Source organism: Plectropomus leopardus, chromosome 20 (assembly GCF_026936395.1).
Source record: "Plectropomus leopardus strain MGB_pleo_1.0 chromosome 20, ASM2693639v1, whole genome shotgun sequence".
In the NCBI taxonomy this organism is placed as follows: Eukaryota; Metazoa; Chordata; class Actinopteri; order Perciformes; family Serranidae; genus Plectropomus; species Plectropomus leopardus.
Window position 1 is genome coordinate 10,285,009 of NC_142195.1, and position 27,908 is coordinate 10,312,916.

At 38.8% G+C, this 27,908-nt stretch overlaps 1 protein-coding gene and 1 long non-coding RNA gene across 10 annotated transcripts in view; one reads left to right on the forward strand and one right to left on the reverse strand.

The window, feature by feature from the left end:
• mapk10 (mitogen-activated protein kinase 10) overlaps positions 1–27,908 on the forward strand; it is a 50,369-nt gene that overhangs the window by 4,661 nt on the left and 17,800 nt on the right. For 5 of the 9 annotated variants that reach the window (XM_042509123.2, XM_042509124.2, XM_042509126.2 and 2 more), the window contains exons 2-8: positions 10,383–10,454; positions 12,613–12,782; positions 19,108–19,237; positions 19,696–19,754; positions 21,471–21,609; positions 21,760–21,925; positions 23,834–23,905. In XM_042509123.2, the coding sequence (XP_042365057.1) occupies positions 10,383–10,454; positions 12,613–12,782; positions 19,108–19,237; positions 19,696–19,754; positions 21,471–21,609; positions 21,760–21,925; positions 23,834–23,905 (808 nt within the window). Of the gene's footprint in view, positions 1–10,382; positions 10,481–12,612; positions 12,783–19,107; positions 19,238–19,695; positions 19,755–21,470; positions 21,610–21,759; positions 21,926–23,833; positions 23,906–27,698; positions 27,771–27,908 lie in introns of all 9 variants that reach the window. The other 4 variants (XM_088071289.1, XM_088071290.1, XM_042509125.2 and 1 more) reach the window with 3 other exon arrangements.
• On the reverse strand, positions 220–27,801 carry LOC148186174 (uncharacterized). Its single transcript, XR_015775222.1, has 3 exons — positions 27,681–27,801; positions 16,823–16,957; positions 220–884 (listed from the first exon to the last, which is right to left on the reverse strand). It is a non-coding gene; the product is annotated as an uncharacterized LOC148186174 (long non-coding RNA).

Below are 27,908 nucleotides of genomic sequence, written 5' to 3' on the forward strand. Positions count from 1 at the left end.
ACTGAGGGTCAGACATTAAAGCAACTTAGAGGCCATCAAGGGATTTCATAAGAGGCATTAATTCCAGACTAAATACAATGCTGAAAACCTGCCTTATATCACCGAACCCTCTCTCGATGCACTTTAATTAAAGATGCTAAAGCTGAAGACACAGCAGCAGATATTAAGGACAATTGTTTTTGTTATTAGGTTGCACATATGAGTGACTTGGGCATTTGTAAAACATCAATAAATCAAGAACAAGGTATGGAAATGATATAAAGAGAATAGCACCAGGACAGCACTGTGATCATGTCAAATGAAATATTTCTACTATGTTATGTGTTACAGATGAATATTCGAGTGGCTGTTTTACTGAAAGCACAGTGGTTCAGAGCTCCACTTCTTTCTCTGCCGACTCAGGTTCTGTAGGAAAAGCTGTAAATCAGATCAATGTGCTTGTGCACCTGCCAAAGCTGTACATGTAGCTACCATGCGGCTTATAAGAAAAAATTGCAGCGTAAGCAGTTTTTCGGCTAACATGTCTGTTGTTTACTTGAAGTGAATCAGTGGTTTGTGAGTGAGGCGACAGACGAGAGCACAGACAGAGAGGATGAGCGTATTTCAGCTGTAAAGAAACAAATCAATAAGATGTCAGTGAACATTGGGATTCTCGCAGCCTGCTGTAGATAAGCTCGGGAGTCGTCGCTGTCTTGTTTTCCTCTGCAGTTTGAAGTGCTTCCCTTCCCCTCCCCTGAGTCCAAACGGGAGGCTGTACTGCGTTTGGCTCGGGCTGCACAGTAAAAGGCAAGGCTGCATACTGCAGGAGAGGCTGCTGAACCAAGCACTCACAATGGAGCTCCACGGGAGGGGGAGGGGAGCCGGTTGCAGCGAGGGCTGGGAGCCTGGGAGCAGGAATGGTGGGAGCGAGGGAGGGACAAAAGACAGGCAGGGTAAAGGGAGAACGCAGGCTCTAATCGGATGGAGGGGAGAATGAAGACAGAGATGGAGGTTGGTGTGGGCACGCATTGTGACATTCACAAAATGGGTATAAACCTGAACACATGACAGAGGGAGGAAGAGTGATGAGAGAAGAGGAAGACAGATACGACAGGAAACAATAACATTTGGGTGTAGTGGACGTTTAGACGGGCATGTTAGGTTTATCATAGCATTCAATAAAGCTGTTTAAAGGTCCTGTGAGTAGGGTTTAGGGGGATATAATGGCAGAAATGGAACGTAATATAACAAATATGTTTTCTTTAGTGTGTGTTCAGCTGAAAATAAGAATAGTTGTGTTTTCAGTAACTTTGAATGAGCCCTTTATATCTACATAGGGAGCGGGTCCTCGTCGTTGGAGCAATAATAATAATAAGAAGAAGGAGAAGAATTTGTACTGCACTTTGCGTTTGGAAGAAGTCTCAAAGTGCTACAAGATAAAAGCATTAGCATAAAAAACTGATAAAAGCAACCAAAATAAAAGCTTATTTAAAGGTCATAAAAAATAACAGCATAAATGCAAGTACAGCTACAGGCAAGAAATTACTTAAAAGCCATAAATTCAGCTAAAAAGGAATGTTTTAAGTCTGTCATCTTACACTGCCATGTTTCTACAATAGCCCAGAATAACTAAACCGATGCGTTTTTGCATCAGCCCCCAGTTACCAGCCCCTCTGCGGCAAGAGCTTCGAAAAAACACTTTTTTTAAAAAACGTCAAGCTGTTTTATTCAGTATCTTTTATGGTTCAAGTCCTTGTTTTTGGAGAGGAAGAATATCTGTATCTTAAGTTATCAGAGATAAAAGATGAGCAGACATTAGCAGGTGCTGGACTTAAAGCTTATTTCCGCCAAAGAGCGTCATAGAAACACTGATATGCAACGAGAAACTTGCTTTACTCAGTATTTTTGCTGGTTTAAATCACCAGGTCTCTATGTTTTCTAGAGGAGGAGACCTCTGCAAATAACTAAGCTCCCGGTTAAAACTACCTAAATGCCTGGATTAAAAATCAGGTGAGCACGCATTGGCAGGTCTGGGCAGGTCTGGGCAAGGGGGTCGTGCGCAACATGCCAAACTGTGTCGGAGAAACACTGATTTGAAATGTGCAGCTGCTTAATTAAGTGTTTTTAAGCATCTGTGGTGTGTTCAATCTCAAAACGGTATGCAACATTTTGCTACGGTTTCCGGATTGAGTGACATGTTTTCTCAGAATTTTGTGAAACGGTGTGCAAAGGGCTTCGGGATATGTTTTCTCCCGTTTGGAGGGTGTGTCGATTGAGTGCAGAACTGGTCTGTTTGTTTTGGAGAGGAAGAAAACTGTGTATAATTCAGCTCCCTGTAAAAACCTCCTGAACAATGACCACTGAAGGATTTGTAATCGGGATGGTTGCAGTCTGCAACACTAGATGCCACTGAATCCTACACACTGCTCCTTTAATGCAGACATAAAGCACTGCATATACCTCTGTTTGAATTCTATGTAGCTGTAAGGATTGCAGTGAATGAGACACACAACCATGACATGTCTCCCTGTTTATTTGATACCGTGGGCTGCACTGAGTCAGGAACACTCTGTAAATGCATACTGCAAGCAGAGTGGCGGATAGTGGATGCACATTATTATATATTTCAAACACCTGTTGTAGCACTGCCACCATACATATTCTTTTTTTTATGTCTTTGACATATTTTACCACCACTGTTCCTGTAAAATTAATTCTAGTCAAACATATCTTTCAGTCATAATACATCTCCAGTATATTGGCATGTCCCCTGGCTGCACTGCTTCAACAAGTAATGAAATGGACTCTCATGACACGGGAAACATCTCATATCCCGTGCTTCAGTGATAGTGTGTAGGTTTTTAACCTTGACACTAAGTAAAGCTCTATATCAGATGAGTGTGCCCACCTGCTGTGCAAGAGCTGAAAAACCTCTCACTTTTGCCGTAGGCGTTTCATGTCAAATTATTATAACAGTAGACTGGATATTAAACATTGCAGTCTGCAACAATTCATATTAGTCTTATTTTTGTCTGCTGATGACACTCGCAGAACCACGATTTTGTTGGCTACCATACTTGGCATAGTAAAATTTTTATATGGGTGGTTTGTGTTTTATTGTCGGGTCTGTTGCCTCTGTTGTGGTTAATAGAACTTGAATAATTTTGCATAGGGCTTCATGATGTGAAAATATACCAAATACCTTTATGAATACAGAGAAGGTAGAGAAAAATGCCACACATTTAGGATGTAATGTTTGGGAGGAAATGTGTGATCATTCAAGGGATGGAGAAGGGGGTAAATTGTCCTGCTTTAAACGCCTTATCCCATCAGACAGTGGGTGTTCTGATTCATGGCCAAAAAAACATATTTTCAGTGCAAAGGCTTTAACCCAGTGGTTCCTAACTGATCCAGCCTTAGCACCTGGATTTCTGCTTAGTCATTAGTTCAAGGTCCACACATTTCAGTATATTCAGTGTTATACTTGCACTTGGCCATGTCACCAAGCTAGATTGCTGTCTTTGTTAAGGAGCTGTCTGTTATTCACTCACTCTGCAGCAGGAAATGGCACTTCAAAATAAAAGCTCTGTGCTGAAGTTCACAGTGCCTCGAGATAATGTGTGTTTTTTACAAACTTTATTTCGTTAGACACAAATACAAGACACAAAAGCTCACAGGTGCTAGCTGTCTTCAGCAGTCTTCCTTTGTTGCAAAGATAGTAAAGTCTGCATGCTGATGTTACCTTTTTTGAAACGCCTACTACTCGTGATCTCATCCCCTTCGGTATGAGGAGCTCACTCAAAGATGATGCTCTGTGCATGTGAAAGTTTACCTTCTTTCATTGGACAACAATCCTCTCTCTAAAATTGTTGCATCATCTTCTGGACTGATACAAAACAGTCATTTCAGGTGGACTTTAAACCATAGATGCTGAGGTGGACCAAATAACACTGGGCACAGCAGACGCAACTCGTCCATGAAGTGGTGCAGCAATACAGTTGTAAACAAGTCATTAAACCAAGCAGAGCCAGCAGAACGTTAACAAACTGGTTGTCCACCATTGTTGTTTCTGACCTAAAACTCAAGACATTGAGGAAGATATACACTCTCAAAAATATATGTACATGTGTATACAGGGCCTCAGTGGCGTGTCGTACTGGAGCATTTAAATGTAATTAATTACACTTGTGCTTAACCTGCTGTCAGTCTAAGTGTCTGCCGTGAAAAGGGGCTATAGCAGGCCACTGTCACTGACACACCTAAAGGGAATGCAGCCATTGTTAATGCTGTTAGTTGCACCTTTTGAAAAGTAAAAAATGTCCAGTCTCTAAATGCATGATCATCAGTACATGATTTTTTATATTTTCTTTGCCATATGGCCTCCTTACATTCGATCACACCATCATATCTCTCTTTTTTTTTTAAATATCAATTGATCTCGATCCTCCAGTCGTCCAATCAGAGGCTGATATGCACCTTGGTTACCAGTTGTGTGCAGTAAACTAGCAGGTGAATCAGAAAACTAAAAGTATCCTACAACAGATCGTGCTGGGATTAAGAGCTACTGCTGGCTCAGTACGCACAGTGATCATTGGTTTGCCTGAGGCGTTGTTGTGCCCATGAGTGTGGATGTAAAAAGAATGCCCAGGATCCAAATACCAAGGACCAGCCACAACTGCAGAGCACACACACACACACACACACGTGCACACACATGCACACACACTAGCACAATTCAGCATCAGCATGGCCATGCAGCACTGGAGATTAATAGTCTGCTGCTGTATCAGTAATAACCATTAGCCCATTCAAGATAATTAGAACCTCCTCTCTTGTCTTTTTCTGTTTCATTCTTGAGTTTCTTTAGTTTGTTCTTAATAACCGTTGTCTCATCAGTGTAACAAATCCAGCCTTTTGTGATTGTGCAATACATTGGTGTGTCGAAATGTTTTTGTGAAGGAGACAAAGACTATTATTGTGTTGCTTTGGCGCTAAGTTCTTAAACAGGTTTGAGTCTGTGATTAAAGACTGGTAAATTTAAACTATACTATCAGACATGAACAGTCAATTCCAGCATAATGAAATGCAGCTACAAATTGGAAATTTTCTGTACAATCTATACTGCAAAGAGTCCAGACCTCTGTACATCCTGCAGAAGCACCATCGCTTTCTAAACTCTGATGCAACACTGAGCAACACTCATGAGCAAGTCTCAACAGCTCTATACATGGGAAAACTTCGGAAATTGTGGTTCATGCTCATATCAAGCAAAAATGATTCAATGCCAATATTTTGCTTGATTCTCTTCTTTTTCCACTGGAGATCAAGCCACCATGTCACCTTTTCACTTCACAACTTTTATCTGTTTTAATTGTGTTCATTACTGTTATTTCCTGCTTTGTTGAGCTGTAGCCTACAGACAAAATTAATACAGTTCTGAACAACATGGATCGAAGACATCTGGCTGTGTGTTAGTAATTAAAAATACATTCATCCTCATAATTACATTGTATCTATATTTCACATACAGTGCCTCTAAGCAGGAGAAATCAATCTGCTCTGTGCAATGTACAGCTGTTACGGTATTTGCATTGGGATTAAAACAATACAAAGCAAGAGTTGTCAACAAACAATGTAGTCGCACTACGTGAAGTTAGGGAATACAAATCTTTGGGGATTTTGAACCCTACATGGAGCTGTATTGCACCATGGTTTTAACACAGCTTTAATTTTTTGAACCGTGTCTACTTAATCAGCAAATTTATGTTGATGCCATCTTAAGAGCCGATATGTCACACCCCTGGTACTAACTGATCCTCACCACCGAACGCACTGGATCACAGTTGTTGGGAGTCCATCACAATCTTAATGGCAGGAATAGGTTACATGATTAAATAAACAAACCATGCCCATATCTTGTATATTTAGGTAGTTTTTAAGTTTTTCATAAAATGATCTGAATTATGACTCATTATAATATTACTTGGTATATTTTAATATTAAACCCCTAACTCTCCTATACCACCCTCTTAGAATAACCTGGAGTAGAAAAGTGATTTGAAACCTCTTAATCATCTGGCATTGGCTTGCACTGATGAGACATATTGTAGTCAGAATGATATCTGGGCATTTTAAGAAATGGTGCTGAAAGTAGTTTTAGCTTCAACCAGAGCAGCATTTCAAGCACGACAACTATCAGCAGAATCCGGTCAGAGGGCTGAACAAACAAGCACAGTACCTGCTGTCAGCTTCACAAAAGGAATGAATAACTATAGCATGATTTAATTTGCCATTTTCATCCCATCTTCATGATTTAATCTTCCGAATAATTACACAATTTTTCATTATCTTTTTCATGACATGACAGTCCTCCTAACTCATTATTGTTAAGCTGTGTACATTTTTCAAAAAAGACAGCTACAGCGTAAATTTTTATAGTCTTTACCCAGTTAAGATGCATGCATAATTTTATGGTTTGCCTCTATATTTTCTGGTCCATATGCATGGACCATATGCATGGTTGACAACACATCGGAAATAATCTACCAGGTATAAGGGAATATGAAAGACCCACTTGAAATAGGAAACATATAAAAAATATTCATATGTATGCATAACATTGTCATCAATTGATTTTTAATACAAAAAATGATAACCTGTGTTTATCTTCATCATTTTTTTTCTCTCTTTCTCACTAAAGGTGTGTCAAATAATGCAATTTCTTTTAATTGTTATAGTATTATATATAATTATACTGTGAGTTTTGATTGGATTATTGAACAGGAAGAGACTCAAAATGACCACAGAGAAACAAAAAGACACTGCAAAGAGAAACAAAAATCCTTATGTCCTTATATCAAATTGCATTTTATCACAAAAAAAGGCCATTTATCAAACAGCAGTTATAGTGCTGGTGTTTGAATTATTACAGTGTATACAGCTGGAAGACAAACATTTGGGCCATGTGAGAGGTTTAATATGTTATGTACACAGATGGCAAAAGATTAAAGCGGCACAGATGTAGCTAGCTAGGTGGCGGGGCTTATATCAGTGTTGGTCTGCTAGATTAATAGCAAATATTGTGCTGGTAAATGTGGTGGCTATGACGTTTGTCGTACAGCTGGGATGTGAAATTATGATAGTGGTTTGAGGGATTGTAACTGATGTGTGGATTGTGCACAAAAATCACATCTCTCCTCATAACTGTACCCTTCTCTGTGCATATTTTCTCACTTTTTACTTCCCTTTTTACTCCTGTTTAAGTCTGTGTATGATTATTCAGGGCACTGTAGTAAATCTTTAAATTGCACTGCATATGGCTCATATCCCAGCACACTCAATAGTAAAATGCAAACAGTAGAAATGCCAGCCATCACTTTGTACTCTGACACTGCAGATGTTTAAAGGAAAAGGTCGGGCTAAATAGGCCAAACCAGAAATCTCAGGCCCTTGTGTCCCACATCTCTCTTTCAACGCTGCTCTGCTCCCCTTGGATTTAGCAGAGACACCAAAGTCTTGACTGTGACATTATTAGAGGACTGGTGAAGCTAAGTGATACATTTGTGTCCAGAAAGTCCTACATTTACCTCCGGAGTGCAAATTGGAAAAATCCACATCCTTTCAACTCCTATTCCAGATTTTGTGAAAGATGCCAAACCATTTGCGGACATTTATCACTGTTTTATGACCACACAACCTCTCTCGCTAGGCCAGCAAAAAACTGCTTTTCTATTACTTTTGATGCCAACAATAATGTCACATACCAGTTTATTCAGATGACATGGTCATTAGCACACTGGGGGCTTCATTACCTGGAAAACCCTTGAAGTTAGAGTCATTGTGGGCAATAGATAGGCAGCATATCTAGCTTCTGCTTTATGGGGAAGCCACTGTCATTCAGAGCTTCCTTTCCTCTTTATTCCCCTCATGTAATCTTTTGAATGAACCTGCCAACAAAAAAGCTCCAGAAAATGTGCAAATCTACGTTTAAAACCAAAATGACCCATTAGCTGCTCCTTCACAGTAAAAGCCTTCCAGCTTTGGTAAAACTTACTGTGCTACTTTATGCAAATGTGATGCCTGATGGTACAAGCCCTTTAAAATCTTGCTTCATGTATGAAAGAAGTATTAAGTATAACCCTTGGAAACTTATGGCTCATAGGTCCACTGAAGGCTGAGGAAGTTAATTAGTTTAGTGTTAAAGTAATAAAATGTGAGTGTGCATTCAATCAAATCAAACAGAAATATTTACTGTGTATTTTTGGTACTCAAAATTGACATAATTTACAAATGCATGGAGCTGCCCAACTTACATGTCATAGATTTGTCTACTTTGAATAATCAACAGGCACTGAGGACACTATGTACACTTTCAAATGGATACATACTAAAGCTTACAGTTTTTTTTTAAGTAGTTCAACATTTTTGGGAAATGAGCTTATTGCTTTTAAATGCTGAATATTAAATGACAAGATAAATACTGCTCTCATGTCTGTTCGCTAAATTTGAGGCTAAAGCCAGCAGTCGGTAAGTTTAACTTAACATAATGCAAACCCTGTCTCCTCGAACGTGGATGTTGGAGATACAAAGTGCAGGAATGTGACACTAGAATCCAAGGGCGTAAGTTTTCTTTCAACTTTTAGCTAAAACATAAGAAACGGAGGGTTTAGGGGGCCAATCTCATAATTACAAGATTCTGATCTCATAATTACGAGATCCAGATCTCGTAATTATGAGAACTGTGAGCTTAGTTTCAAGTTGGATATTTGACAGATTTTCACACCGGACCCAGCAACGTCTTCTGTACTCATTTTTACACTGTGACGGAGGATGGTTATATCACCTCCTGGATTATTGTGTTTAACTTAGAGGCTGACTTAGGGTCTACTGACGTAATAATATTTACTTGACGCAATAATTGCGTTTTTTCCCCCAGTAGCTTCAATGTCATGTGACCCAAACCAATACCAAATTGTTTTACTACACTGGACAAAGGAGACATACCTCTTCTCTATTGATTTTTCTTGTATTTTTCACAAATATTTTTAGTAAAAATTCAGCATTTTTTAAAATAGCTTCCATGTCGTGTGACCCAGTGACTCCAACCCAATACAGAATTATTTTACTACAATGGACAAATGAGACACAACTCCTTATCATAGGTTTTACTGCTTAATAACAGAAGCTAAGCTAGCCAGCTGCAAGTGGTAGCTTCAACCTTTAGAGGGCAGACACTAAACATATATTGCCACAGAATATGTGGAATTTTAATAATTTGCACTCAAATGTCAATATTAAGGCCTGAATCAATCAACAGCACTATTAAATAACAATATATATTGCTTTTCAACTGAAAAAAGTGATCTGGGGGATAAGTTACACTTTAAGGGACATGAGAATGGTATCGATCTTCTCTAACTCATGGTAAGAAATTGAAAAGCATGCTAATCGAATCAGGCCCAACTAAAAAGTAAAGTAGTAACATGTTGACATGATGTTATGATATCAGCTTTATTACAGATAAATGAAAGTACTAGGAGGGGAAATATTAGGCTTCAGCTTGCCAGGACGACATTGTCTTTCACTCCTCGATGGCTGCGGCTATATTCAGCTAGGGCTGCTTTTTTAACCCAAGAATCCAGAATCTTGAAACACAAATACATTGGTCATTGTTGCCGTGCTATATTGTACTCTGATGAAGAATCGATTGTACTGGTCTATTCTGGTGTTTAGGGGAGTGGGTAGTGGCAGGTAGTTTATGTTTTTCTCACTTTTATTGAGAATGATGGGGACAGAGCAGCGGAGAGACCACAGCAGTGCATTCAATCCCACACCAGGAAGGATGGAAGTACAAGAACCCAAACAACTATTCTATCAAGAGCACACGAGAACTCATTACTCAGAAAACCATGATAAATTAAACTGCTCCAATTTATGTTATAAGGAATGTGTTGCAAGTGCTTCAGGATAAATCCAGATGAATGTACCGCTACTCTTTGTTGTCTGTATCCATCTTGACCTCAGAGTTTATACAGTTTCTATAATGTTTAGGATTTCTCACTTCTATATGTAAGAATTTTCAGCTCAAAAGTTGTAAGTCAAGCGTGCAGGTTTTGTTTCAACATTGTGGAACTTAATCTTCTGCATCTGGTGGATTTTTAAGCAACAATTTGTTCCTTTTATGCATAAATTTATGGTGTAAATATCTTTAATTCTACCCAAACAATGTCCTCTGCTGCCTTTATGTTTTTATTGGAGGGAGCAAATGCACATTCTAAATCTTGAGGGGGACAAGTCTCCTACATCCCCCTCTAAAATCTACACTTACGCTATAATTTACTGTCACTGATGTCCTCACCATACACACTCAGTCTTTGACGCTCTCCTCTGTTTGTGTCTTCTAGGTATTTATGAGCCGACATTTCTTATATAACTGCAGCCAACCAATCCTGGATGTGAAGATAGCCTTTTGTCAGGTGTGTGTTCCTTACAGGTAAAAAAGGTACAGTACTCATTCACTTCCATTTCCCCTTCACTGCTCTGCATGTTGTGGTATTGTTGTTTATCTGTGTGTAAAATGTGAGTTAATGCATAAACAGTTTGAGTTTACAACTAATAGCAACATTTATTTAAGGACAAATATTAAAAGAAAAACAATTTTAATACAAAGTGCAAATTTCCAGTTGTGATTAGGAGCTCTGGTGTTAATATCCTGCAGGATTTTTTTTTTTTTTCAAAAGCTGATGAGTTTGTAGCCTTGTGTTGATAATTAATTTCATGCAAAGCTAAAAATAATTTGGGTAGACCTGATTTTCCAAAAAGCACCTCAAGTGTTTATCTGACTTGAGATCTCAACAAGAGACAAAACAATAAGACGGCTTCCGAACTGAAGCTTAATCGTCCGTCTCCTCTTGAGTTATGACATTTTAAATGCAAAACTCCTGTGGGGATGTTTTTTCATAAACTGTGCAGTCTATATCACAAGTGTGTGAGGACTGCATGGTTTGCTACAGGCTCCTCCACCGTAGATCAAATTATTCAGACCCTTTGCATGGGATGTCTGCATTACAAATGCATGTGGCTCGGCTGGTGGAGCATGTGCTCGATGTCAGCTGCTTAGCTGGCTGTACAGTAAAGGCTGCAGTCCAGTATATTGAAATATTCAGATCATAGGTTTGGGTGATCTGCCCACCAAATGTATTATTACATCACATATATACATTTTTCACAGCGTCTGTGGGCAATGTTTCAAACCAGTGGCCCTCAGTAATACTCAGTGGCGCAGCTTTGTTTGGTTTGTGAGCTGTGTTGTAATTACCCAGACTGTAATTAACTGATATTTTTGTTGTGGCACCGTTTGTTGGACTGCTCTGCCTAAGTAATTATAGCCTAATTATTATTGTGTGCGCATTCATAAAAGAATAATGTTTTTAGTCTAGTGAATACAGTAATGACATTAGTGGCACTAATGTCATTACAAGGATGTTACAGAGTTTATATTTCTGCATGGAAAACAAAGTAAGTGTAAACTCAACTGTACTGTAGACTATGTCCTGTCCTGTTTACTCTACCTTTCCAGTTTTACCTGACACACATGTTTGGGAAGAGAATAGAGACTGATTAATTGCTGGTTGATTATTTAAAGGGACACTTCACCCCAGAGTCAAAAGTGTATATTTTGCCCTTACCTGTAGTGCTATTTATCAAATGTTTCGTTGTGAGTTGCAGAGTGTTGAAGATATCAGCCATATGTCTGCCTTCTCTCTAATATAATGGAACTAAATGGCCCTCGGCTTGAAAATTGAAAAACCCAACACGTCTTGTCTCTCTTCAGAAATCATGACTTGGTTACTCAAGATAATCCACAGACTTTTTTTTAAATGAAGTCTCAAGTAGGAACTATTTTCTTTTGACCAAAGAACATCCACCAACCATATCACTGCACAGAAGGAAGTGTGCATCTATTCATCATGCATGCTTTCTGTGTGGTGATACAGACACACAGTGAGTTTTTTTTTTTTTTTTTACAGATTATACAAGCCATATATAAGGTGCTTCAGAGGCCCTGGTAGGCAGACTTGTTAGTTTTTTATAAGGCTTGATGAGTTGTTTTTGCCTAAATGGCAGCTTTTAATTATGTATAGGACAGCCTAAGCATGAAAGGGAGCAGAGAGAGGGGACGACATGCAGCAAAGGGCTGCAGGTTGAAATCAAACCTGTGGCCGCTGAGGTGAGGGCACAGCCAATGGACATGGGGCCCCTGCTCCACCAGCCGAGTCACAGGCGCCCCAAGGTAGCTTCATATTGATGATATATTGATATCAATTTTGCACCACACCATATTGGAGAGAACAGAGATATCAGATATCTTCAGCACTTTGCAACTCAAACCAAAACAATCTAGACTGATAAATAGCACTACAGGTAAGAGGAAAAATATGTATTTTCTGACATGAACTGTCCCTTTAGTAATAATAACTTGCATAATATGTACATTATGAATATTAGTGGTACCTGTTTTTGTGTAAAATGATGATTCCTCTGCAGATGCAGAATTGCTTGCCAGGTAAGTAAACACATAAATCTCCTTCATCATCACTAACAGAGTCTTTGTGTTTTGTTTGCCTCATGCAGGGTTTTGGAAAACAAGTGGATGTGTCATATATTGCCAAACATTACAACATGAGCAAAAGCAAAGTGGACAACCAGTTCTACAGTGTGGAAGTGGGAGACTCCACCTTCACAGTTTTAAAACGTTACCAGAATTTAAAGCCCATCGGCTCTGGAGCTCAGGGAATTGTCTGGTAAGTGTTCAACAGTGTGTTTCTTTTATGTCCTATTTTAAATCATATCACACTATTTGATGTACTTTTTTAAAGTAGTATTTAATGTGTGTTTATCTTATTTAGCTGTTAGTTGTTTTTCTAATTGTCTCATAGCTTATTGCAGTGGGAGATTGTTACATTAAAGGAGGAGAATCTCTGCTTATTGTTTTCTCTGCTGTGCGAGTTAACATCATTTTGGAAAATTGTATGAAGTTTCCATGATTAAAATGGCAATCAGAAAGTCATGTTTTCAGTTCTGTTGAAAACCCTGATGTGTTTCCATTATGCCTGACCAATCATAACATCAGAAAGCACAGCATGCCGCCATGTGACTCAGAGATGTGATGAGCAAAATGAAACAGTGAAAAACTTGCAGTTTCTTTGCAAGTTTCTTTAAAGGGTTATTTTTATTTTTACATATTTTGGGTTTTAATCCTGTAATGGCAAGTTGGCAATTGAGTTTCATTTTAAAGGGCAAATAACTCTGACTAAGTATTGTTTTGCTGGTGAACAGGAGTCATGATCAGTTGAGAAGCAGAAAAAATCTTATTTTAAACTTTCACAACATCTTCAATTATTCCTGTGAATATACTTGTAATCAATATGGTTCAAAAGTAGCTTACTGATTAGGCTTGCCATGCATGCAGGAGCATGGAATTTCATGTTTTTTTTACAGGATCTGGTCAGTGTAATATTTTTTTTTTTGGCAAAATTTTAAAATGGGGCATGCAGAATAAAGTGATTTTCAAGTCTTCGTCACGCAGGATGTGTTATAGGAGAGTTGGAAATTTGAAAATCCGGAGAATATTTCTGTTTTTAAAGTTTATGCACTAGATAAATGATGTAATTTTGGCAATTTTTAAAGAAAACATGCCTTTCAAACCCACGAGTGGGATTTGGGTTTCAGAGGTTTTTTTTTGAATAAATAAAAAATATATTATTTAAATTAATGCTTAAAGCTGTAAACCCGGCTTAGCAGCTTAGCAGTGTACCTGTTTTTCCCTATGAACTAATTAAAAAATAATATTTACATTATAGTTGAAGGGTAAATAATTTTAAAAAGCCACCAAGGAAAATGAATGTGAATCTTAGAGATTATTGCTGTTTTTAGAATTTTTAAAATACCAGTGGTGTTTCACTGTATTGATAAATATTTTTTTTAAAAGTTATATATACATGCAAATCAACAAATAAACATAAGCACTTTATTAAGTAGAGAGACTAAATGTGGAGTGTATACAGTATAGGCTGAATGGTATTTGGATTGGACACAGGCCCCGATCCTTCCCACTGCTCTGAGTTGACACATACAGACATACAGTGTTTGTTAGAATATGGACGTCTGGGCCATAAGGGCCTAACAGGATGGGCACTTACAGGAATCCTTAATCCGGATTGCAGAGAGAGCTCGTATTCATTGTAATTCATCTCATGCCTGCCCTGTCAGTGGCTTCACCACTGCCAAGGCTCCACTTAAAGGAATGCATCTTACAGTCTTTGTCAAATGACCAAACAGATCTATAAGTTCTATTTATGTTAATGCAGTGTCACTATACCTCAGAGACGCTCCCCGGGATGAGCCCACATGACATGTTTTATATGTTTCACGTGTAGCGTCTGAAGAATCACTGGCTCTCAACACTCTAAACCCCCTTGCCCTCCACTCGCCCTCGCTCATTGTCCTTCCTTTGCTTCCCATGCCCTCAGCCCTTCTCTCCTTCCGCTCCAAAGCAATTTTGTGCATTTGCAAAGGAGCTTGGGCAGGCTGTAACTGCTAATGCTGGGATTGTGCCCATTTGAAGGATATTGTAGAGATGGATGGCAGGGAGACAGTGCAAATCTAATTTAACCTGCTCTGCTGTGCGCCGCTTGGATCTGCCCACAGCTGTCAGCTGGTGTCATATGGTGACGGCATTACCACGACCGAACCACATAAAACCCCGAAGACTGACATAATATTCTGCTGATTCTGAGATCAAATAGGACGCAGCATGGAAATAGTCTCATTTAGATTTTAACCAGCAACAAAATAATCATAATAATTCCCCATATAACTTAAAACGTCTGAACTATTTCTTTAACAATTTGAAACCTGAGCAGATTGGCTTGATTTCTTTCAAATATATATGGAGAGAAGGCAATGAACAAAGGAAGATAAAATGACCCAAAAATTGGCAAGAAATTCGTATAGAGTAAAAGAAAATTGTCATAAAATTAGTACAAATAAATAAATAAATAAAAGCACAAAAAAATATTTTAAAAATTATAGTAATTTTTTAACATTTTAAATATGTAATTTTGATAATTATATAGTTTTCCCTAGCTTTTTTTCACTAGCTTTTCAAGAATATTTTTTCTAAAATTTACTAATTTCTTGCAATTTGTGGAACATTTCTTACCAAGTTGCTCACTGTCTTATCATCCATGTTTTTGAGAGAAATCACACTAATATGCTCAGGGTTCAAAGGTTTAAATACTTTTGAATAGTGTCTGAAAGCAGCGCAAGAAAAGTGATGTTGCCAGGTTTCAGAGGGTTATTATCAGCATAATCCCCGACATAATCTTGTCAGTGTAAACATCTGCCTGATTTTGCACAGATAGTTGAATTCCTTTCTCCTAACAGTTATATACACTCACAACAGCTTGTATGCAAATTACAATATCCATACGAGCATGGAGTTATCCAAAAGATTATCACCAGTGGGTACAGTAAGTATGCATTTATTATGCAATCAGCAGACTCTTGCCCCCGTAAAGCCTGAGAACATGATAATGAGGAAACACTGACGCAGCTCAGACTCACTCTGCCAATGTTGTCGCCCACAAACGTCCCAGTCCGTGCATATCTTTGCCCTTTTGACTTGTGCGCTCGGTCAGGATGAGCTTTCAGAAGCATCTTAGCAGGGATGAAGGCTTTAAGTAGTTTAGCTGGTCATGACATCATCTTTCACTCAGCCAGAAAAGTGATGACAGGCTCAGATCCCGATTGGATCAATGCTTTTATGAAGGCTGCACTGTTTCCATGGTCACGCACACACCATCCCTGGCCTGCAGTCTCCAGAGACAACCACAGTTGTATCCCGCCCAGCCGTCCACAAACCCACACACAGTGCTGTCTTGGTTGCAGTAAGCCTGCGTGCAGTTTGTAGCATCTTTTAGTGAAAATGTATCGTAAAAGGCACAGTCTAAGATATAGCTGTGTGTGATATGTGTGGCATCTTTATTGCTTTTTCTCATCAAGATACTGCTGTACACAAAGTGGCGAAATCATAAAGGTTCTCAGGGGTTGGAGTTGTGCTGAGTCAGCAAAGTACTCACTCTGCTGTAATGACCTCCAAAATGGGTAAAGCCACTATGTGGAAAAAGAAGCCACCTACTTCTACCTCACATTTCTCCCTTTATTTCAATACATTATGCTGTTTGTTGTTGTGTATAATACAGCAACACCTATCATTTGTGTCATATTGTAATCAAGTTCAACCATATTAATTGATATTATAATAAGAAATGGGAGAAGTCCGTGTTGCAGTATTTGAATGGTTGTATGTGGATGTAAAAGAATAATTAACATTATGGGTAAATATGAAGCTGTCAAGGTCTTGGAGTGCAGGTAGCAGGCTTAGACCCTACTGCAGTCAACAAAAGATTTATTTCCAAACGCTTAAGACCCAGACACAACAAATGGCATTGGTGAAATAGCAGCTATAGAAGCCCCCTGCTGTGTCACGCAATGTCATTGTGTCTCAGCCCAAAAGTTGCACATGAACACACCAAACTGACAGCCAACCAGCACATGCATTCTGCGCCTGTGTGAGAGGAAATACCCCTCCGTACCAGCATTTTGTTTGTAACAGTCAGTCAAAAAGGGAAACCAGGAGACCTTCATGATGCTACTTAACCAGTTAGCGCATTAACAACACAATCAAACAAATAAAACATATTTGGCAGTGAAGAATAACACAAACCACCAGGAAATGTTTCTGTGAAAGAGGTCAGCGGTAGAAAAAAAATGATCTTACCTCATGTAACAAGTTTGTTTCGACCTCACTCCCTCTTGGCTTTTTTGACATTTTTCACGCTTGTGTCCTTGTGCTCTGAGCTGAATCAGAGTGATTTCATTTGCCAGTGGGCTCCACCGCTGCCGATTCAACATGCTGAATTGGTGAAAAAAACAGCACATGAGGGAAGATGAGGGTCAACAGTATGAGACACGCCACAGCGGCAGGGGCTGTGGACGCTTGCCGTTGGCCCAATCTGGGCAGACGGCCGACCCTTGGCTTGGTGTGTCACAGCCTTTACAGTCCCAGAGTCAGGCAGGTGACAGCAGGCAGAAAGCAGGTAACAGGACTCCAAACCAAAAATGAAGATGGAAGGACAAAGAACAAAAGAAGTGGGCAGCTTTAGGGACGCACTAACAGGACTGAGAGCTGGTGAGTTCACTGCAGGACTAGTGAGGGACAGGTGAAACGAATCAGGGCGGGGCAGACAATCAAAAGTGGGGGGAAAACACAATGGCAGGAAGTGAAGTGATGTGAAACAAAATAAAACAGGAAACACTAAACATGAATGAATAATAGAATTAAACAAAGGAAAAACATGACCTGAAGAGGTGATCAGAGCAGATCATGACAGAGGCGAGCTGTTGTTTGCTTATCTTGACACAAAGATTGGTAATGGGGGCAAAACAGCTACCCTGGCTCCGTCATTAACCCTTTGAAACCTGGATCAACATCATTTTCCTTGATGCTTTTCCATGAGTAACTTGGCAAGGAATGCCCCACAAACTGCAAAAAATTGGTAAAGGATTACAAAAAATGACTTGGAAATTAGTTTAGAAAAAAGGGGCAAACTAAAAGAAAAAAAAAATAGGAAAAAATGTCCAAAATGTCCATATTTAAAAGAAAGTGACAAAAAAAATACACACAAAAAAATGTATACTTTTTTCCCTTCAATTTTCAACATTTTTTTTAATGTAATTATCTTGTTTTGGTTTTTTTACTTTTCTATTTTTGCTTATTTTCAGGTACTTTTCTTGTAACTTTTAGCTAATTTCTCACTTTTGGACTATTTTTTGTTAAATTGCTCATTGCCTTCTCCAGTGTTTTTGCAAGACTTAAGACAGTTTGCTCAGGTTTCAAAGGGTTAAAGGAAAGCCTAAATAAATGAGTGGAGTCACAGAATGACTGCAGATGCTTCCACACAGGGCCACTGCATGGTTAAGCATTCAACATCCAGTCATGCTCTGTGGCAGGTATGAAAATGATTTGTCACCAGATCTCTGCTCAGCTGAACGCCCGTGGGAGATTTTGGACAGATGTGTCAGGCAGTTAATTTGTCACCTGTCTGTATCTGCATATCAGCTCCTCTAAAGGTGGTGAATTTGTACAAAAGCATAAAAGTGTAAAAATGACATAGTGGTTTTCTGTCCAAACTGGAGACTCTTAGCTTAGCTGGGAGCCGTTAGCTCTGTCCAGAACATAAAATGGGTCAGACTATTTCTTGGCCGGTCACAATGACTTTCATGAGTCTTGTGCTGCATTCATGCAAACTAGGCAGAACAGTAAGAACAGGGAAACCTCCCATTACATCAACTTGGGAATATTCACACGCTGTTTCCAGATGGTTACCCCTGCTGCTCACCTTGTAGTCACATTAGTTTAATACTCTAAATTAATTACTTGCTGTTTTATATATTTGAACATTAAAACCTGAAAGCACTTATAAAATGTGTATAGCTCCAATTAAATTAGCTGAATCCATTGTATTAACATCAGGTTTGATTTAGATGTTACTGCTCATCATGGAGAGATTAATGCATGGGCCTATCAGGCACAGGGACCCAAAGGGTCAGGGGCCCCTCTGGCCTCCACCTGCGAAATGTCACTGAAATGAACTGACCAGGAAGAGACTCAAAATAACCACAAAGACACATAAAAAGATCACAAAAAGATGGAAAAACTACCACAAAGAGACACAAAATGACTACAACATGATGTAAAACTGCCATAATAAGACACAAAAATACCACCGAGACAAAAAAAACATATGATAAGGCAAAATGAGGACAAATGTTTACAGTGACAAGATCATAACACTGTAGAATTTTTTTGAAAATAAAATTTGTAGTATAAAACGAAGTTATCTGTCGTCTGTTTTCATGAGTGTTTGTTTTTCGGTGATCTGATAAAGTAATGACTTTGTTTTTGTGACCAATGACATTCAGGTTCGATTGTCACATTGTCATACAAATTGAAACATCCAGCCATGAATACTAACGGGGATTTTTTTTCCTCTCTCTCTGCAGTGCGGGCTATGATGCTGTCCTGGACAGAAATGTAGCCATCAAGAAGCTGAGCAGACCCTTCCAGAACCAGACCCATGCCAAGAGGGCGTACCGGGAGTTGGTGCTCATGAAATGTGTCAATCACAAAAATGTGAGTGATTCATCTGAGCGGTAACAGGGGGAGGAAGGAGTGAAGGAAGAATGAAAATGTATCTATTGTCAGACTGAAGCACAGCTTTAAACTAGACCCCAGTCAGTGTCTATTTTTGGCTCTCGATAAATCCCTTTGCTACAAAACGGAGACGAGAGGCTGCAACGTTGTGACCGTGCTAAATTCGATGCCTCCAGAAATGTACCGAACTGGCAGAAGAGTGAAACAGAGAGCACTTCAAGGCATGACTGTAATCTCCAGTGCTGCAGTTTGAGCTCTTTTCTCCGTCTCCGTCTCTTTCTCCTTCCCTCCTCCTCGTTTATCCCCACTCTTTTGTTCCACCTCACTTCTTCGGTTTGCTCAGCAGTGTCCTTCATCAGGGTCATCCCTTTGCCTTGACTCAAATTTTCAGTGTTAATCTAACTTCTTGATCCTCTCTTTGCTCTTCTCTCTTCCAGATTATCAGTTTATTAAATGTCTTCACACCACAGAAATCATTAGAGGAATTCCAGGATGTGTGAGTATAATAATAAACCCTTTGTAACAGGCAATGGAAGGCCGCTTATTTTCATTTAATCTCACGTCTCAAATGATAGAGGAAAGAAGGAGAACAATTTTTTTTCAGGCATTATGTGCATATTACTCCTCAGCATCTGCAGTTAGGAGAACATAACCGCTGGGGTGTAGTGAGTGAAAGTACTGCAGGTGTAACCCGAGGCTGCTGGAGGTATTCTGTTCTCATCCTGAATGATAAATGAGAGCGTGGTCACGTTTAGAACAATCTCCTGGTAAACAGCACTGCAGAGGCATTTGTGTGTCTTTGTGGGACTGTTTTGCGTTTTTTTCCAGCTAAAAATTGTGCAGTAGCGCCCCTAGAATTTTTTCTTAGGGGTGGAGATCTTGGGGTGGCACACCAAACCAAAAACTGTGACTGAATTTTAGGAATTCAGAATTGCTGTACTGGCTAGTTGAAAGCAATGTCAATACTGAGAGTTAGAAAACGCATACTGATAATCTTTGGTTTCTTATTTTTCCTTTTCTTTTCTTTGATATTACTAATTATCTGATGTGCATATAGACTAATTAATTCCAGTTAATATTTAATTATATTAAGTTTATTTAAGTTACACAACAATTCTGTTTTAATATGTTATGTATATGTACATATGAGGGGATTTATTGTTCTTCACATAGGCTGGTTCTTTTCCTTAAAAAGACAAATATACAGCTTTAGTTTGAAGGAGTACATTCATTGTAAGGAACAAAACATTTACTGGACATAAGCCTTCTCAAGTTTCAGCACAGAACGTTCAAACAACATTGGCTAAAGCTACCTACAAGTTGCAATAATGTTTTAGAGAAAAGATTTAAATTTAATGTTCAAAGAATGTTTTAAGGATGTTTATCATTTCAAATAATGTTCCTGTAACGTTGAATGCTGACTGAGACGTAACATTGTAACTGATCTAACAACATTCTGAGGAAGTTTTGGTGATGCTGAGAGGTGACAGATTGTAGAATGTTCTTTTTATAAAACGTTCCCACAATGTTACAAGTGAACAAAGGAAAAACATTTTCAAAGCTACATTCAGAAATTTAGGATGTTATTGAGGCCTCAGATTACACAACATTTTTATATAAAAATGCAAAGTGACATGTTAATGGTACTTTTAAAAATCATTTAGATGATGTTTATGGAAAATGTTACCCTAACTTTAAAAGAACGTTCTGGAAACTAAAAGAAAACTTGCTGCTAAAAACGTTACTAAAACATTGCATTGGTTTAGTAACATTTTTTTTGAGAACCAAAAATTGCTAGCTCAATCAGACATCTTGAGATGAGCGTTCAAGGGACCCGTTTGAGAATGACCGTGCCAGTGTTACCCAAATTTAGCCGAACTTCGGAGCATTATGTAACTTCTTTCCGCTATGCTGACATAGTTGCCAGCAACTGAAGATTTTGGTTGTCTAGTTTCCAAAAATACCACTGCTTTCACACTAGCTTAAAAAATGTGTCCACCAGAGCCTCTTAACGACAATATCAGCCTCAAGGTATTTTCCCAGCCTCCTTTGCGGGCGCCACTGAAATGGCGGAGGAACATTCAATTTGACTTTCACTGAGAGCGATTATTTTAAATTGTGTTTGTGCAAACAGCTAACTCATCAAATAACCACAGTCAATCAACCGATAAGTCATGCGAGGCACGTATATGTCCCTAAAACCTTTTCTCAGGTACCTAGTGATGGAGCTGATGGATGCCAACTTGTGCCAGGTGATTCAGATGGAGCTTGACCACGAGAGAATGTCCTACCTGCTCTACCAGATGTTGTGTGGTATCAAACATCTGCACTCAGCCGGCATTATTCACAGGGTAGGAAAGCAAGGCATCTCAATGTTCTTGTTTAACTACCAAAGGTGGTTTTGGTTGTGTGTTTTTATGAGTTTTATCATTTTAATTACCTTGATTTGTACATTTCTGAAATATACACAGTTTCTCACGCCAGTCTCTTCCAACCTCCAGGACCTCAAACCAAGCAATATAGTGGTGAAGTCAGACTGCACCCTGAAGATCCTGGACTTTGGTCTGGCCAGAACCGCAGGCACCAGTTTCATGATGACCCCGTATGTGGTGACCAGATACTACAGAGCCCCTGAGGTTATCCTCGGCATGGGATACAAAGAAAACGGTGAGAAGTCATCATGACTGAGTGGTATAAATTTAGACACGTTTTAAGGATAACACTAGAGTCATTCTATTTTTTTGCTCTACTTATGAATGCACACAAAATGTCCGGCCCCCACTTTTCCACAGTGAATGAAAACAGTTCACAGAGATCAACTAGTGCATGTTTAGCAGTATTTGCATACATCGTGCATCACTAAATGAGTTTATTGGAGCTGTTGGCTGAGCCTTTACTTTCTTGCTGTGGCAGTAAAGAGGGGAAACTAAAGTTAATACCGACTGCAAGCCAACGTCCACCTTTAGTCAAGTAATGCATCTTTTGAGGCAAATGTGTGACAAAGTCATTTAAAGAGGTGAAGAACCAGCCCGGTCGCCAGAAGAAAATGCCGGCATTGCACATTTCTGCACACCATGACTACGTTACTTTTGTACATTTCACACGTATTATATCACTGTGTGTAAAGTGATGTAATATATGAGGTGACCTTGTCTTCGGGGGTTGAGGGGATGGTGGATGGCACCAAGGCAAAATGCCTGCCAAGCTGTAGAATATAGTTCAAGGCCAACAAAAAGGGCTGTTTTAGTGACTCACTGATGTTTTTAAGGCTGCTTTTTAGGTACTGAACATGGGTGTTCTGTAGCGACCCGTCACTGTGTTTCCAGCAGGGATAGTTTCACCTCTGATTGTGGCCTGAAAGGCTGTTTTGTTTTGTTTTTAACTAAGACATCGCTGCTTCTCTTTCTGTGATCATAACCATAAAAGCCATTGTTTTTTTGTTTTTTTTACCAAGAAATCTCTGTTTTTTTTTTTTTTTTTTGTGAAACATCGCTGCTTTTCGTCCTGTGATCGTGGCCCAAAAAGCTCTCTTGCCTCTGCAATAGTGCCACGTAAAGCAGCTGACTTTTTTTCTTTTCTTTTTTTTTTTTTAACAGAGAACCATTGCCTTTCTTTCCAGGATAGTGGCCTGAAAATTACTTGTTTTTTATTGAGACATTGCTGATCTTTGCCTGAAATGCAGTTGTGTTAGTTAGTTAGTTAGTGCTAGTGTCACAATCAAGATACTGCTGCTTTTCCTCCCGTGGTGGTGACCTGAAAAACAACTCTTTTTTTTAACGAGACACTTTTGTTCCAAAAACATAATTTTTTTTAAGTGGGTTTTTTGTGCCTTAATTAGCCGCACGTTAATCACAGCGCTAGTTAGACCTAAAATTCTAACGTATCCACCACAGTGGTCAGTGATCAGTAGTTTTCATAAATGTTCATTGCCAACATTTTTTGTTTCTGGCGATTGGGTTGGATTGCATACAGCAGCAGTGTGTCTGTTAGCTGAATGCAGTGTATTTGTGGCACCCAGTGATTTGCCTGCAGTATAATCTGCAGTGGAGCAGACAGAATGAGCTTCTGACTGTAGCAGAAAATATAATTGCTTATCTTTTAATAGGCATTAATGATCAGTAAAAAAAAAAAAAAGATAAAATTACACAGGTGTTATCCATCAGTGATCCCAGTTATCTGTGAAACCTTACAAACAAATCTGGGGGAGTCGCACTTTGCAAGCTCAAGTGAATTACAGTGTTGGTGGTATGAGTCATTAATTAAAAGCCCCCAGACATCAGACATGTGATTGGCTGCCAGCCTGAGCCATGATTCATTAGCTATATTCCTTCCATGGATAGAAGCCTGCAGGCTTTGAATTTCATGCCGCTGGTTAGGCTCTTCCTCTGCTCTCTGTCTATATCTTTTTCATTCAAGTTTATCTCCATGTAACATGCTCCTCACTAATTATTTCTCCCTCTCTGAATGACAGCTAATCACTTTTGCTTCTCCCAAAGAGCTCGATGTGTCTAACACTAACCTTCCTCTCTTTTCTTTTGCTCCCTCATCGTCTTTCTGTCACCTCTGTGCGTGCAGTGGATATATGGTCGGTGGGGTGCATTATGGGAGAAATGGTGCGCCACAAAATCCTCTTCCCTGGGCGGGACTGTATCCTTGTTATCTGATGGTAATGCTATTTTTATTCATGGGTTTATGTCTGCTGTATATAATGACGAATGGATTAAAAAATCAATCATTCTTTGCTCTAAATACGACCATCCATGTTGGGTTTCAAGTGTCTGACTCAAGATGGCTTCAGCTGCTTTTAAAACACTCTCAGTCTAGTGCTTGGAGAGTAATGACGTCGGAGCTGCAGGCATGCTGTCCATTTAAAAATGTAAATGTTTTATTCATATGGTAATAACCACAACATACTTCTCACATGGTAATTTAGTCAGTTTTTTTTTGCTTTCGCTCCGACATTTATATTTCTCAGTTTATTCTGAAGATTATTCTGGCCTGATGTTCTCTGTATGTTACCGAGGTGAACTAAACTACACTCACACCTGGCTGTCTTTATAACACATGTGAAATTCCAGCTGATCCTCTTTTAACGCTTTTACCCTGCAGTAATATCCTAAAATATGCATCATAAATTATTGTCTTTAAGTCAGTATGTTTAATGATAACCCCTTGAAACCTGAGCAAATTGGCTTAATCTGTTTTTTAAAAAAAACATACGAGGAAGGCAATGAGCTCACAAGAAATTACAGAAAATTAGCAAGGAATTATTACAAATGACAAGAAAATAACCTGAAAATTAGCACACAAAAAAGAAAAATAGAAAAAAAAAACATAAAACAAAACAAGGAAATTGAAATTGAAATAAGTGCTAAAAATAAAAATGTAATTAACTTTGAATATATAATTATAATTAAATAATTATTTTCTAACATTTTAATTTTTTTTAATGCAAATTTTTAGTTCATTTTCTTGTCAGTGTTTCTTATTTTTTTGTAGTTATCAGGAGATCTCTTTCCAAGTTGCTCATTTCCTTTTTAGCCACGTTTTTCAAAGAAATCAAACCAATTTGCTCAGGTTTCCAAGGTTTAAACACTTGTGAAACGTGTCTCAATGCAGCACAAGACACTGAAGTCTATCCAGATTTCAAAGGGTTAAGATTTCTTTAGTTTCATATTTTGCCAAGAGGAAGTTCTCCCTCTTTGACTCTGAATATTTAAGCGTGTGCTATTTAGAGGGTTTCTTTGAGTGCTACCTGGTGTGTTCTCCTGCAGTGAGGGGGCTGTAATTGCACCCCCAAGATGACTTCTTTCAGTGGGATGGATTTGGATAAACAGTCCCCATGCTGGGTTTGTGCACATGTGTGCACATGTGAGGTGTATAATGCAATCTGAGGTTACTCACATGTGTGAGTCAGACAGCTATTAAGCATTCAGTGAATTAATAATTAGGGATTTATGTATTTATTTTGAGCTTCTGTTAAAAGTAGCTTAGTTGAACCCACTTGGTGTTGAAGGTGTAGACTGTTGGCATGTTAGCTAAAAAAAGAGACAATTTCCATTATGGGGAGGCATCAAAACTAAGATGATAAGACAGAAATAATGTATTTATGTTAAAGGAATACCCCCCCCACCCCCCATGATCATTTTCATATTGGTTTCTTACCCGGTGTTATGTTGATTTTATGGAGAAAACTTGGTTTGTCTTGCATGCCAAAATTGTAAATAAGGAATCCAAAATGGAGAAAATTCTCGATGAATTGAAAACATAGGGGTCCATGTTTAACATGTTAATAGCAAACTTATATCAAAACATCTTACAAACTTTCACACAACTCCTGCACTTTTATAAGTCTCATTTATCCAGTCCTATGATCAGTACTTCTCAAACAGACAGCCCTTTATGACAGGATAGTGAACACATGTGAAAGTTATCTGTGCTATCACTTTAAAGCGTCCAAAAACGAAAACAGAAATTTTACCTCGCTGAAGATGGTAATTGCTGTTGTACTGCCACCTCGATCAGTTAGTTTGACACCAAAGTCACACAGCAACACAAATTAATTAACTGCTGGAGACAGCAGGAGAGCAGCAGATCTTGTGTTCAGTGAGGTAAAATTACTTTTTTAGCCTTGATATCTATTTCACTTTCTGTTCAGTTCCCTGTCATTATGTGCTGTTTGTTTGGGAAGTTTTGAGCATACGACTGGACAATGACAACATGAGTTTTGGATTATACTGCACAAATCATGTGCGAGTTTGTAAATGGGTGTTTTGATATAGTTTTGCTGTTGTTAAATGCTGACCAATGTGACTTCATTTCATTAACAACTTACTCCATGTTTGAATTTTTGAATTAATACACAGTTTTCTTCACAAATTCAATGTAACATGGGATGAGCAACTGACATACAAATGATCATTGGTGGAGTGGAGTATTCCTTTGAGGGACTTGCTATGCCATATGTTGACAATAACATAAATAAAATATTACCAGCATCATCCTTAAAAAGTATGATGGTATTTTAAGTTTTTTAAAGGCAGATAAGCAGTGTGTCTGCAGGTGCTTCTGTCCAAGGCTGTGGTCTCTACAGCCCTGAACATGCAGTCCCTGAAAGATTAATGCTCTGGAGAACCAGAAAACCCCTGCAATGAGCTCTGCATATTCTTTCTCCTTCTGTCTCTGCTCTCACAACGACCGGAAATTCTTACCACTTTAACACTCCATCCTTTCTTACTGTAGATCAATGGACTGTAGTCATGCACACTTTTGTTAATCTTCTGCTTATAGATCAGTTCTGGACTGGTACCCTGTCTAATCTTAATTTACTTCATGGGCTTTTCGACCTGCAGTATTGACCTGGCTAAAGTTATCTGCACCTTCCTGAGTGTCTGTCAAATGATGATATAGAAGAGCAATGTGCGTACATGGGTCACAGCGCAGTGAGCCTCAGGGTGACTGGGCGTTCGATGGCCGTTTAGCACAACAATGTGTTTAACAAGTGGCTATGGAGTAAAAGCAAAGGAGCTTGAGTAGTTCTTTGTTTGTTGCTTACGTGTGCTATAAATATAGACAGGTAATTACTAGTGCTGCTGTGAAATGAAATGTAATGCATGTTGTCCTGTTACAGAAGTAGTGCAGTTTTGCTTAATTTTAGTAGCATCTTGTCATTTGTTATCAATTTATAAAGTGCCAAATCACATTGAAATGGAAGTTGGAGCATCTTTAATTCCAGTAATGTGGTTTATTTCAAAGTGAAATGGAACGTGTGCAATAGAATATTGGTTTAGTTATGAGAGGAATTTAAATCAAATCCTACACTTTTGATTGGATCACTTAAAAGTAGGTGTGGCCCAGTGAATGCAGCATGATGTGGAAGCTGTGCACTGTTGCCCCCCACACTAACTTCCCTCATCCACAGTGTTAAGTGGAAGTCAAGGTTGAGATTAATGAATTAATTAATTAATGTAAACAAAATTTTGAGTGTTGGTCAGCTAAAGTCAAAACACAACACCTCCTATCAAGATATTGCTCATCTTTCCAACATGCTAGTTAGCTTACCCTGCTACCCTGCATTAAAGATTAATAGTAATATTAAAGAAGCCTAACATCATGTATAGAGACCATAGAGGAAGCAGAGCATTTTATGTATTGGAAACCTGACCTCTTCCCATTGGCTAACTGACCTCCTGACACCTGGTTGATCAATTTAAAAAAAAATAATTAAATGAAAAACTATTTAAATACGTTTTCGTGATGTCCCATAAGTTCAAGATGAGTCATTGAAAATATTTTTATGTTATACAGGAAAGGAAAATACACATGCAGCAAATAATAGAGGAATACAGGCTGAGAACTTTGTTAAGTGATTATTGATAGATGATGGTAATGCACGTGTGTATGTGTGTGCTTGTGCATGTACCTGCGTGTGTGACAACAGTGGACATGTGGTCAATCGGCTGCATCTTTGGAGAGGTGATAAGAGGGACGGTGCTGTTCCCTGGGACTGACCGTATCCTTCTGACTCCCAGCTTCACATGTGAACCTGAAAATCAAAGAAACCTTCAGTATTTTCTTGAGGGAAGTTGCATTCAGGTGATGATGCCTTGAATCAGCTCCAAACAATGGAGCATCATGCTTTTCTGGCACT